Below are 12,820 nucleotides of genomic sequence, written 5' to 3' on the forward strand. Positions count from 1 at the left end.
CTCAAGTATGTAGGTGAAAGATGAGTTGGGGGAAAAAAAAGGAAATCACTGAAATTGTTTTGCTGAGCGCTGCTAACAAAAAAAAACAAAAAAAACAAAAAAAAAACCCACAGAGTCAACAAAAGCACTTTATCAGTATGCTTTTTGAGTCATTGTGCCAAAATAGTGACTTGGCTCTTTCAAAAACATCCTTTAAGATGACTACAAAAACTCATGAGGAATTCACTTTGACGGTTTTTACTCCTAAGTTACCTTTTCACCTCCTTGATTATCTTTAGTGTAGATGGCCATCAGCTCTGTGTTCTCAGTGTCCTGGTCACCACTGGCGCCGCTGACTCCATTTACCACCACCTAAACAAATACAAAGAGTTTCACGTCAACATTTTACTATCCCAATTTGCCAGAGCATGCAGGAAAAAACAAAAATCACAGTTTCTCAAAAGCAGGTTTGGCGTAATGCTCATACCTTTCGCTTTCAATGTAGGTTTTGTCAGCGTGCCAACATGCAAGCTGAAGCAATGTCAATATTTGTGTGTGTGCGCCAGTCTATATGTTACGCAGTGTGGAAGGCCAGATGCACTTATGTCCCCTAGACATGAACATGTGCTTCCTACAGTATGCAAACTTGTAACCATTCAAACAAATTTCAATAATTGAATATGCATTTGAGGTTTATGTACGAGAGTGCGGCTTTGCTGCATTTGTCACAGCATTTAGGTTAAGAACAATCAGCAACGAGGAGGAGAGAAAGCAGTAGTTTGCATAGTCAGGAGTGTATGCAAATGTGCCCACCAAACCCAGAGTTTTTACTCTACAGTCCTCACATGCAAACATATGGCATGCATAGGCCTCCAGATTAAACTCTGAGTGGTGGAGTGGATATTGAAGGTTATCAGGGAAACATGTCAGATCACCAGGACAATTAAATGCACACAAAATGTCAGGCTCATGTTTTATTTCCCTTTGTGTTCCACTGAACAGCTTCAGTAAATGCCTCCAGAGAAAATTCTTTTAAAGAGGGAACAAAGCTTATCTAAGTTTCTAACAGGAAACCAGCTGGCTCCGTGGTCACCCTCAAAGCTCTATGGGAGGATTTATCGTAGTTTTTACCTTGCTTAACCTGTGTCACCTGATTATTTAAACATTTAAGGGTATTAAGAAGCCACATGAAAATTAATTTCATGTTTCCCCCCTCTTTTAGGACATGAAAGGATGTTTGCTAGCACTATTTAAATCTTCACCAGTTCCTGAAGGAAATTTCAGGTTCTTTTTTGTGTGTTTTTTGTTTTGTTTTGTTTTGAATTTTTTAATTATATGGAAATATTCTGGAGAAGTGCCAAATTAGAGTTGCTTTAGGGGAAAAAAGATTCTGCTAATACAACTAAGACTTTTTCTAAAATGAAAAAGTACCTTATTCAATGTGAACACTTTTAGACTGTATGGAAACAATATGGATATTGTTAACTGTAAACAGTCATTTTATATTGCATGTAGGACAGGCTGGGTTCATTTTTAACTCGTGCTGTATGTGAAACTTAATCTGCAAAGCTGTGCAAATAATGGAGAGCACATGGGGTTTCTTACAAGTTACAAATTATTTTACTTATATTTATATCTTATGTAATTTTATGATTTAGTTCCAATGTACAGCACTTTACGTCAGCTGTGGTTGTTTTAAAGTGCTTTATAAATAAAGATGATGATAATTATAAATAGTCAGTCCTTCTGTTACCTGGGGCCTTGTTATGGGACCAACATGCTAACATATAGGTAGTCCAAATGTCTCTCTCCTCTCCAGTCTTAAGACGCCTCAAGGGGATCTTGGCCAGTCCCCAGACATCATGACCTGATCCCTGCGCATGTCGAGGATCTACCCTGGTCCAAAACCAGATACAGGTGGTAACTCTATAATAAACCTTACTGTGAGAAGTGGCCATAAGAAAATTATTTGTAATTTTCACTAATAAAGGTTGGTCATATTTAAGATGAAGCATTAATTAACGGTAGGCGTTCTTTAAGTAGTCTAGAAGAAACAGGGTCTAAAAGACAGTGTATGTGCAAGTATTCATCTCAAGGCAAAAGTTCATACTTCATACTATTCTAAACGCTCTGATTTCGACAGTTTCGTTCTCTTGGCTGTGCAGGATTAGCAACTGCAGATATCTGGAAGATGGTTATCTCTGCTGCACAGACCTGACTGAGCACAACAGTCCACACTCTCCTAATTGTAAGGGGCAGTCAATCAGTTGGCTTAGTGTTAAAGAATCCCAAATGGCTTTTATTAAGGGCTTCAGTAAGATAGAGTGTAAGATAAATAAGAATTTTTTAATCTTTGAATCATGCAACGCAATTCTAGTAGACCAAAAATATAAACTTAAAAGGAGCATAATAGCTTCTCTTGTCAGCACAGAACAAGGGCAAATCTCCTGCAAGAAGTAAAAACACGTATGAAAAAGAATCTCTTAAAACATGCTATGTTTTAATTTAATGGAGCTATAAGAATTAACAAGCATATTTGTGTGGAGGAAATCAGATTTGATAAATGTCTCTGTCGTGATTTTGCCCACTGACCTACATAAGGCAGCGGCCTGGTGCCAAGAGGACAAACAGAGGAAACGGATGGAAAAAGTATTGGCTGCAGCATGCATTAAGTGACCATGAAGTAAGAGGTTCGTGTGCGACTGTCTGCTCCAACACATTCCAGGCAAAAAGCAATGCCAAATATGATTGCGTGAGTCAGAAAAGAGTAATGTGAGGAGATGTAGGACAATCCCAACTATGTGCAAACCCCTGTCTATGTCTTCATTATACAAGCGTGCTTTAGGTGTGGCTGTGGTCTCTGTGGGAACATTTTATTTATGGTTGTATGTACCGGAATCGGGTAGAAATTTGCCCCATGTTTGCACTCCTCTTCATATTTTCCTCCTTCACTGCTGCTGTCCATCGATTTGGAGGTGGTGTTCTTCCCCACGCCCATGCTTGTGTCTTCGTCTTCTTTCTCGTTCTCCGTTACTCCTTGGTCGTGCTGTGGTGTGGTTTCAGATGAATCCTTCAGGGTGATTACATCGTCTAGGAGTGCCTCTTCTGCTTAGAAAATGAGACAGATAAGGAGGGATTAATATTTAATTTATTTACAAGGGCAACATTCCTGTGATAAAATCAGGGCACTGCAGGGGATGATGGGTCAAAATTTCTGGTGGAATATATTAAATTCTCAGACTTAATTTTTTTTATTCTTAGTGTGATTCACAATAATAAAGCAACAGCATAAACACAATTAAATTGAACTGTTCATTAAGGGATCGTGAGCCATTGTTCAATACATATTTAACTAGCTAAGATATTGCTTTTTCACTTCAAGATCTGCATTATTGATACCTGGTGTCTTTTGAAGAACCAAGACAAAGTTAAGAAGTTTTGTAAAAGCACAAGAAATAATTATGACAGTTCTAATTAAGTAAGATCCGCTTATTGGAGCTATATAATCTGTTTACATCCTGATAGAGAGTTCACAGAAGATTTGGGAAGTGAAAAGTACTCACAGGTCTAGAAATCAGCATGTAACTGTTCACATGCAACTTTATGCCACTACTACATTTATGATTTTGAAAGTAATTCCAGGTCCAAAGCTACTTTTTAAAAATCCAGAAGACACAAATATTACCCTTTTTGAACTTTGTGGATCTAACAGAAAGTTTATCAGTGTGATTGGTTTTCTGTCTAGTTGACAGAATATTTTTTTCCTACAATTCACTTTGTTGTTTTTTTGCTTGCTTTTACATTCATATGTGAAAAGTTAACCAAGTCTTGATTATATAATACCTTAATGTTTTGTTAGTCAAACAAAAACAACCCAAGAAACACCGCTCTGGTCATTATACAGATCATTTTTCACTATATTAAGAAAACGGTCATCTTAATCTGCCTTAATCAAAACAGCCTGCACAAATTATCAATAACCAGATAACTTGTGAACTAACAAGGGATACATGTCAATCAGTAATCCATGCTGCAAACAGGTCTTTGACAAACAAAAAAAGGCACAAAGAGGAGAGCCCATTAAAAGAAAAATAGTATTTGATAACAACAGGAACAAAGATCACTGTGCGATGATGCAGGAGGCAGAAAGAGAAGGAGTTTTAGCAGGCATGGTGCATAAGACGTACTATTTTTTTAAAATCAATGTCATTTCTGTTTTGATCTCTTTTTGTTTATGCCTAAACTGGTTTACAAATTTAAACTGTGCCTTTTGTGGTCAACTGACACATCCCTAGAGGATAAAATGCTGCGAGTATTTTACATGTGACCTATCATCCAAAAGCCAGGTGTTCATGTATTCACATGTCCCTGGTGTGGTGCTCCTGCCTGTGTAGAATTTTAATTAATATGCATGAACTGTCTTGTTGTGACAATAACGCACGCAAACATATAGAAATTACATAAATGTCCCAGATGTACACAGATGTAAACATAGGTTTCCAATGTGATAAACTAGAAACAAACTCCAGATGCATATTTACACGTCTAAATAACTGAACAAAAATAATAATAGTGACGTTCATTAGGACAGCTGTATTAATGAGCACATGGACAAATTCTCACTGAGTGAAAACTGCTGTATACATCTGATAAATACTCTGATAAATGATTGCCAATGCAGGAAGTGAAGATCTCCACACAGGAAAGAAAATATACCCACCAGCACTTTTTGTAAGTGTGGTTTATGTCACCAGTTGTTATTTTTGTAGTTTGTTACAGCTTTTTAAACTTCAGTGAAGTGATATTGCATGACTGCAGCTGTATTTGTCACTGTTAAGGAGGAGAGACATGCTATAATTACTAGAAACCAAAGGTTTTTTTTATGGCTTGGTTGATCCCTCTAACTGCACTTTTAAAGAAACCAGTCCTCGCTGACATCTGTCACAAGCTAAGGTATACGTGTCGCTTAATCAAGAATGTTTGACTAGACCTTTGATGCTTTTCCACGGCCTTTATCCCCACTTTCTACACAAAATATGTTTAATAGACTCTTCAGTACCACTTTGGTCTCAAAAATGATGGCTGGAAAGCAAATTTTCATTGAACTTGTACTTTTCCATCTCATCGCTATCTAGAAGACAGTACTACTGGCATGAGCATCCTGGTGACTGCATTTTGTATATTTCTAAATGGCTACACTCGGAAAAGAAAACCTCAAATTTGTATTTTGCATATGTTAAGATTTTCAAAGACATTTTAATATCAAGTACCACATTATTTTTTAAAGTTAAATCATTTCTGATCACTAGATCTTGACTGGAGTATGAACTAAAACAATTATTTTGATGCATTTCCCGTTTGCTCGTTACTGAATGATCTGAAATTTTAACACGTTTTAACAGCTCTGCAGGAGTATCATGGTACGGAAAGATGCAGACACTCATATTGTGATACTGGTCTCAGTTTACTGAAGCCAGATATAGTTTTCCAACCATTTGCTCTACGAAAAACTACATGCTTACATTTTTAATCTTTAAACTGTTATCAAATGTCAGCAGCTGTCCACGTTGCTTGCGAATCCCATTTTTGTTGCGGCTCATCGTCTGTGTTGGATTTTGTTGCATTTTTCAGTTTTTGACATTTTCAACCTAAAGCCCTCCCACAATATCCTCTTCCACCCAGTCATATTCCTGCTTGCAGTGTAAGATGTTGGGATAGTTGTAATACCTAGATGACACATCCCATCACTCCTGCCAAGCTGGGCGGTTGGGAGCATCTGTGTGGAAGGAGCAAGAGAAGGGGAAAGGAGGAGGCAGTATAAGAGAGGACGTGAGGGGAGGGGGGGGAGAAGAGGGGGAGGAAGCACAGAGAGACACAAAAGGGTCAAGGATAAGGAGGAGGAGGGAGGTGAGACATAAGTTAATTTGACAGATAGCATTTAATCACAAGCAAGAGTTATTAGTGTGACTGATGTGCCGATTGTAATTCAGACTCTCAGCTGAAACATGGTTTCAGGAAGGCGGCAAGAGCTGTAGAGTATTGCAAGCCTTCTGGCTCTTCAACAAGTGCATGTCTTAAGCACCTTAAATTGGTCTTATGAGAAAAGTGAGGGCCCAGCTGAACTTTAAAGACACTTTAAGCACACTCATAATTGCATGTAAAAGCCATCTCAAACTAGTCAGACAAGTTTTAAAGAGTTGGGACCAGATTGTAATTTAAATTGTAGAACAAAAATCTCTATCGCCTCTGCTAAATGACTCAAAAAGATCTAAGTCGTACAGAGACAATAAGGCAAGTAATTCTGTTATTCTTATAGGTAATAACTGAAAGACAATATCACCAAATGTGGCAGCACTCCTCATTCTTCTTGGCATGTTGATTTTCATTTCAGAGTCATCAATTTTTAACCAGGGGCTTAGATTTCATTAATGTGGGCATTTGTTATTGTGGAGGCCTTCTACTTAAACACTTGAATCACACTTGAAATTATGGATGGATATCAATTTGTTTCTGATACCGAGGCCATTTTTAACTCTGCTTATAAGTGTAATTATCTATTAATTACCTTATTCCTGTGAAAACAAAGAAAGGTTTCCATTGTGAATAAAACAGTTTTATACGAGTGAGCACAGAATAGAAACACTACAGGAGAGAAATAAAAATAAATAAATCTTACATGTGAGTCAAGTGTTCCCATCAGGAGCTTGAAGTAATTGTTTTGCATCATACAACCATTTGTCACCATTATCAGTTCCTTTTATCACTGCCAATCTTTGAGGCATATGATGATGGATTCGATCATTTGCTTCTTAATTTTTACCTCTACTTTAGGCTGTGACTTAACATGACAGGAAGGCTCAACAATAAACTTTGCAAAAGCAATTCATTCAGCTCCTTTAAAACTCTTTACCCTGCAGCTCTGCCTTTATTTTTTCTCTTGCTAATTATTACCAAGTTTAAATCTTCACTAGACACTTACAGTCAATTATTTATCAACATTTTGTTAGGTAAACCTGTTCAACTGTTTGTTATCAAATATCTAATCCACCAATCACATTACAGCAACTCATTGCATTTAGGCATGTACACGTCGTCAAGATGACTTGCTGAAGTTTAGAATGAACATCACAATGGTGAGTTGCATAAGTGGTTTTGGACATTGCACGCTTGTTCGTGCCAGACAGGCTGATCTTAATATTTCAGAAACTGACAATCTAACAGGATTTCCCCCACATAATCATACCTAAGGTTTACAGAGATTTTTTTGAAAAATGGGCTAGAATACTCATTGGCTCAAAACAGAACATATGTCTAATGAAGAGTGTTTTTCCTGTATCAGCATCAGCCTTCCAAGGGGAGACTACTCAAGTAAGCATAATCAATAAGGCAGTGATTCTCATATCTGTGCATTTTCCTGCCATTTGATAAGCAAAGTGTTCCATTAAATCATTTTACTAAAAGCTACTAGTGATTTTGTTTGGCTCTGTTTAAAATCTGTGGGCAAGACAAATTTCCTCTATGCAAAATATTAGCTCAGTGTTATCACAGAAATCCCTGCCATAACTACAAAAATAAGAACATCATACTAAACTCTGTCCCTTAATATTGTCACATGATGAGTTATTAATCTAAGTAATGAATACTACATACAACACAAGAAATGATGGCACTTAATTAAGCTCAGTGCTGCCTAGCCTATGACTCTCTCAGTGCTGTGAATCATCTCCGAGATGTGGAATAGAATAGAAAGTATCCCAGCAGCCTGTCTGCCGGTGATGATCGGAAATCTGTGTCGTTCCCTCATCCCACCCCCACCACAAAAACATGGGGAACTGGAGCGAGAGAGGAGAGAACTGAAACTGAGTATATGCCATTACACAACAAAATCAAAATCTGCAGTTTTATAATCATGAAATGTCACATTATGTAAAAGCAAACATAACAGGACAAAAACAGGGAAAGTATTCATGTTTGTAAGAGAGACGATATTAGAGAGATGGGAAAGCAGCGAAGAAAGAGTGAGACAAGAGGGAACAAAGACAACTGTTGTGGTTATTTTAAATCATCCCAAAATACACAAGCTGCTGGACATTTGAAGGATCTATAACCATGGTAACTCGATCTGCAGATTCACTGCAGGCCTGTGCCATGTTGTTCGTTTCCACACCAGATGTTTGTGTTGGCGCTTTCATCTCCAATTTATGTGACAGCATGCACATGTGTATGAGGACCATCCCCTCCAGATGTTAATCTGGGGCTCAAAGTCTAGACGACATTATGCCTGCTGCAGGACTGCATAGTTCAGTTCAGTCTTTAGTTCAGCAGCAAGCACTAAACTAATGCTTAAAACTGCTGCTTTTACAATTACAGTTTAAAGTAGCAACCCCTTTTCCTAAAAATACCAACTGAATAAACTTCATAGAAAAGCATGACTTCAGATGTTTGAAACACAAAAAAACAAACAAAAAAAACAAAACATAAGACTTTAATTGAACTATTACAGACTGGCAAAGGTTTTCAAATAATATTCATCCAATTAAAAAAAAAAAAAAAAAAAAAAAGTATACAGATTTCCAACACGGTCCAGTCAATCTGAGTCAGTCTGTGCTGTTGAGTGCAGCTCATTTGCAACGAGCCGATTGCTTACCTGTGTTATTTGGCACTTAAATTGCAGTCCTGCAACAATTACTATTTAGGGATTTTTTTTTTTTTTTTTAAATCTGACTCTGAAAGTAGTTTATATGAACTTGCCTAATGTGAATTCTCCTGCAAGTGGTTGCAGACTTGTTCCTGTCTTTGAAACAACGATTTAGAAGGAAACAAGATTTCAAGTTCACCGCAATCCACTTTCCCCCAGCATAAAAATAAAATAAAAAATGTAATACAATTTAAAAAAAAAATGTACCAATGTAAACTCTCTAGCTCATTAAAGGAGACACCTTTTATTTTTTTTCCTGTGATCCTATTACGCAATATCGGCCAGTCTTTTACTTTTTATTGTCATTTACTTCCGTGAGCACTGGTGGGTTGAAGGACAACAGTAGCACTGTACTTCTGTTATTTTTTTGTGTATTCTAATCCATGTCTGGGGAGGTGCTAATGAAAACAAGAGTTATATCTCCTCAAAGCTGATCGTATTTTCTCCTAATGAAACAATGAAGCTAAAGAAGCCTTCTCTGAAAAACTATTAAAAAAAGAAAAGAAAAACAAGCAATGATCGCATATTCCCATCTGCATTTTGTTGTCAGAGTCTTGTTACTTAACATCTTGTAACTACTTCAGTAGGTTTTGTTTTTAAAATGCATTACATACTGGAGGAAGCTATCAGAATCAGAGAAAACAAAACCACAGGAGGTGCACAGTAGAAAAAATTTCCACAACTGTAAGACAGCCAGCAGACATAATAAGGACTGTAACTGGAAACTACTATTCATTGCCCAATGGGATTGGGAAAAAACAAATGTGAATAAATGGAATTAATAGAATTAAAAGTCCTGTATTTGAGAATGTGGAAATTAAATTTAAGAAACTCTTTTTTGCTTTAATCTATAAAAATATGATCTATTAAATGTAAATGCTGTTTGTCTGGTTTTGTAATCTTCCTGCAATGTGAAGCGCAAGAACGGCTTTTGTAGTTGTCATGTTATCATGAATCCAAAGTTTCACAATGCAAAATGTACAGTCATGTACAACGCTGCAAAGCTCCACCGTTTCTCAAGCTTAATAAAGAAAAAAAATAAATGTCATTATCATGTCAAACTTAAGCTGCTGTGAAAGTATCTGGTACCAGGAAAAATAAAGCTGCAAAAAATTTTAAAGTGAAGAAAATGAAGTTAAAGTTCAAAGTCTTTCTGACTTGGTAAATGGACTGGTTCTTGTATAGCCCTTTGCTACTCAAGCACCCAGAGCGCTTTAGTTTTTAGGTCTTTTACACACTTAAAAACTCACCTCTACTCATCAGAACTGGATACTTACAAGTTCCTTCCATTAAAAATAAATATATATCTATATATTTTCATGCTTTATTATTTAAAGTTAGTTATGTATATGAAGATAAAGAACAGGGGACTACTTTCATTTGTATATACAACTGTGCCTCACTTGTCCAGCGGATTAAATTTAAAATGAACATGCATTTGTATCTTTTTATAACACAGTAAAGGAAGTGCGTGTCAACTTGAATAATGCCATCTTAAGTTTACCTGTCTTGTCCATGCTTGTCCATGTATGAGACGCATGGAGCAGAGTGTACAAGAGTGAGTACACGGGGACCGTGAGTCTTTAGATGTCATGTGTTGCTACAAATCTAGTTTCCTTATGAACAGGTCTGACAAGCAGAGCTTAACTGTATGATTGTAGAGGCTCCATTGTAGCTTTAATATTTTGTTAAACAACAACAACAGGTTTTATATTGAAGAGGCTATGATGTAGAACCATCTTAGCTACATTTGTGCTGTTTGCCTAAGTTGCCCTGCAATGTTGAAAAGATCATGGCAGATGGTAGTAGTAGGCAAAAGTGTGCAGGAGGAAATAACAATTAAAGTTGGGCAATATGTAAAAATATTCCAACCGACAATCGTCAGTCCAATAACCGACGATAGTCGATATATTCGAAAATGTGCAGACTTTTTGATGGCCGGAGCAATATAATCATGCATGGACTGATTTGAGCATTTAGAACACAGAAGAAGTCCAAACAAGGATGAACTAATTGCCAAATTGCACACTGGAGGAGAAGGTGCAGACAGAAATGGACTGATACCTCAGCGAGGAGGTCGTAGATGGAGAAGATGATACACTGGCTTTGTGGAAAATGCATGAAGAACGTTTCCCACTGATGTCACACATGGCACGGAAATATCTGTGTATACCAGCCACAATTACACCTTCAGAACGCGTCTTCAACACCGCTGGTAATATTGTTAACCACCTCCACACACTGCTAAAACCTGATAAACATGCGGATTTTCCTGTCAAAGAATTTATAAAACTTTGTTTGGAGGGAATATGTTACCTTCTTTTGTTGTTTCAGTATTAATATAGCTACTTTCTGAATAATTCATTCATTCATTCATTCGAGATGCACCAAATCACACAAAAGACTTAACTTTACGCCTGAGGATTTTTTTAAATGTTCGCTGGAAGAGACATTGTTTTATTTTTAACTTTTTTGTTGACTGGTCGAGTGTGTAAGATAGATAAACAGAGGCTGAACAGAGGCTACTGCCATTCTTTCTTTACATTATGAGTTTGAGTGAATCATAATTTCTTATTTTAACCTGAAATTTTATAAAAAGATGGATTTAGCTTCCAAGCATTGGAGACCAATGCCTGAACACCCAAATAGGTCCCATTTAAAATTCCACGTATAGTACAAATTCTTTTGCTTGAAATGCCTAACCCTAATTGCTACAGTGCATTTCTAAAGCAAAAATGCTCCAGCAAAGGTTTGATTACTGGTTTTGTTCACCACATGTTCTAGAGCGTTCACTACTTACAAAATATGCACGCATGTGGTCATGAGGCAATGAGGTGCCAGGCAAAACCTTACATGACAGGGTACACATGAACAGTTCTGATTTCACTATGAGGGAGGGGGTGAGGACTGCAAAGAGACTGCAAGGACATGTTTACATTGCTCCACTGGCAGCAAGTTAACCAGAGTTTAGTAGACACAGAGATCCCTCAACAGTAGAGTAACAAGGACAACATGGCTGTAAATACTCCAAAACTGATCAACATAAACAGTGCGTTTAATAAGCAGGTTTGACTGATGATCAGAGTTTGATGAGTCACAAAATTGGAAAAAAACCCTCAACTGACAACCACAAAAATTAACACATGATGAAAGGTAAGTGTTACAAAGGTAAGTGTTTCAAACAAAACCATTTCAGGTTTCGTTTGAAACCTGGACCTGTTTGCTGGTTCAGGAAGCGCAGTGAGCTTACCTTTTTACTTTTATCTCTTGGTGCGACAGGGGAGCAGGGCATTTCATGCTACACCAGCATGGCTCTTCAGCTGTTAACACTCGCCTCATCAGACCTCAAGTTACCCAGAGGCTGCTGGGATACTTCCTGTCATATAGATGACTTGCTCTTTTTGTGTGTTGTATGTAGTTTTGTGGGGTTTTTCTGGTCCAAAATATGATTACCTCTTCTTTTTTCCTCTATTCAAGCAGATAGTAACCTCACGGAGAACACCACTATTTCAAGTTGCTGTAAACTTTCAGCTGATGAGGAAGTGAGAAAAAAAAAAAAGGAAAAAAGTGTTTCTAATTTCCCTGTTCATGAGAATTGTAAGGGAAGTGGGTTAATTTGGATTCACCAGTTAAAAACAAACCAACAAGCAGGACAGACAATAACATTTAGATCAGGAGATGTTCCCCATTTAATTGCATTTTCATCCTGTTCTCAAAGCATCACCTACACCCACACAGCATGCCACCAGCAGCATATGAACAGATTTGTTACTGTAACAGTACACTTTGCTTATAGGTCATTCCACCTCCTACAGCCTCAGGCATTTTTCCCACCAAGCCCTGCAGCGATTAAAAACTAAATGCATCCCTTGTTGCTTAAAAGGTGATGCAATCCTTTAAGTCTACTTGAGCCAGAGTCTTGCTGGACCTCACAGTAGGACAACCAGTTTCACCTGCTCATAACAGTAGGGACCAATTACCTTAGTTTGGCCAACTGTACAGTTTCATAATCAGCTTTGAAAAAATAAATAAAAATGCATGACCTGGGTTTTTACAGAAAGTTATACAATTTCAATAAAAGTGGGTCATCGCAAAGAAAATGTAACTGAAGTTCATTACAACACTTTACAACAAAAAAAAAAA

General features: G+C 37.3%; 1 protein-coding gene across 7 annotated transcripts in view; it reads right to left on the reverse strand.

The window, feature by feature from the left end:
* slc23a2 (solute carrier family 23 member 2) overlaps positions 1-12,820 on the reverse strand; it is a 37,270-nt gene that overhangs the window by 15,768 nt on the left and 8,682 nt on the right. For 2 of the 7 annotated variants that reach the window (XM_005738249.1, XM_005738250.1), the window contains exons 2-4: positions 5,707-5,755; positions 2,873-3,087; positions 253-351 (exon numbers count right to left, since the gene is read on the reverse strand). In XM_005738249.1, coding sequence (XP_005738306.1) covers positions 253-351; positions 2,873-3,087; positions 5,707-5,755 — 363 coding nt within the window. Of the gene's footprint in view, positions 1-252; positions 352-2,872; positions 3,088-5,706; positions 5,756-11,927; positions 12,021-12,820 lie in introns of those variants that run through there. The other 5 variants (XM_005738248.1, XM_005738247.1, XM_005738251.1 and 2 more) reach the window with 5 other exon arrangements.

The sequence above is a fragment of the Pundamilia nyererei genome, unplaced genomic scaffold, assembly GCF_000239375.1.
Source record: "Pundamilia nyererei isolate P.nyererei 1_Seehausen unplaced genomic scaffold, PunNye1.0 scaffold00082, whole genome shotgun sequence".
NCBI lineage: Eukaryota > Metazoa > Chordata > Actinopteri > Cichliformes > Cichlidae > Pundamilia > Pundamilia nyererei.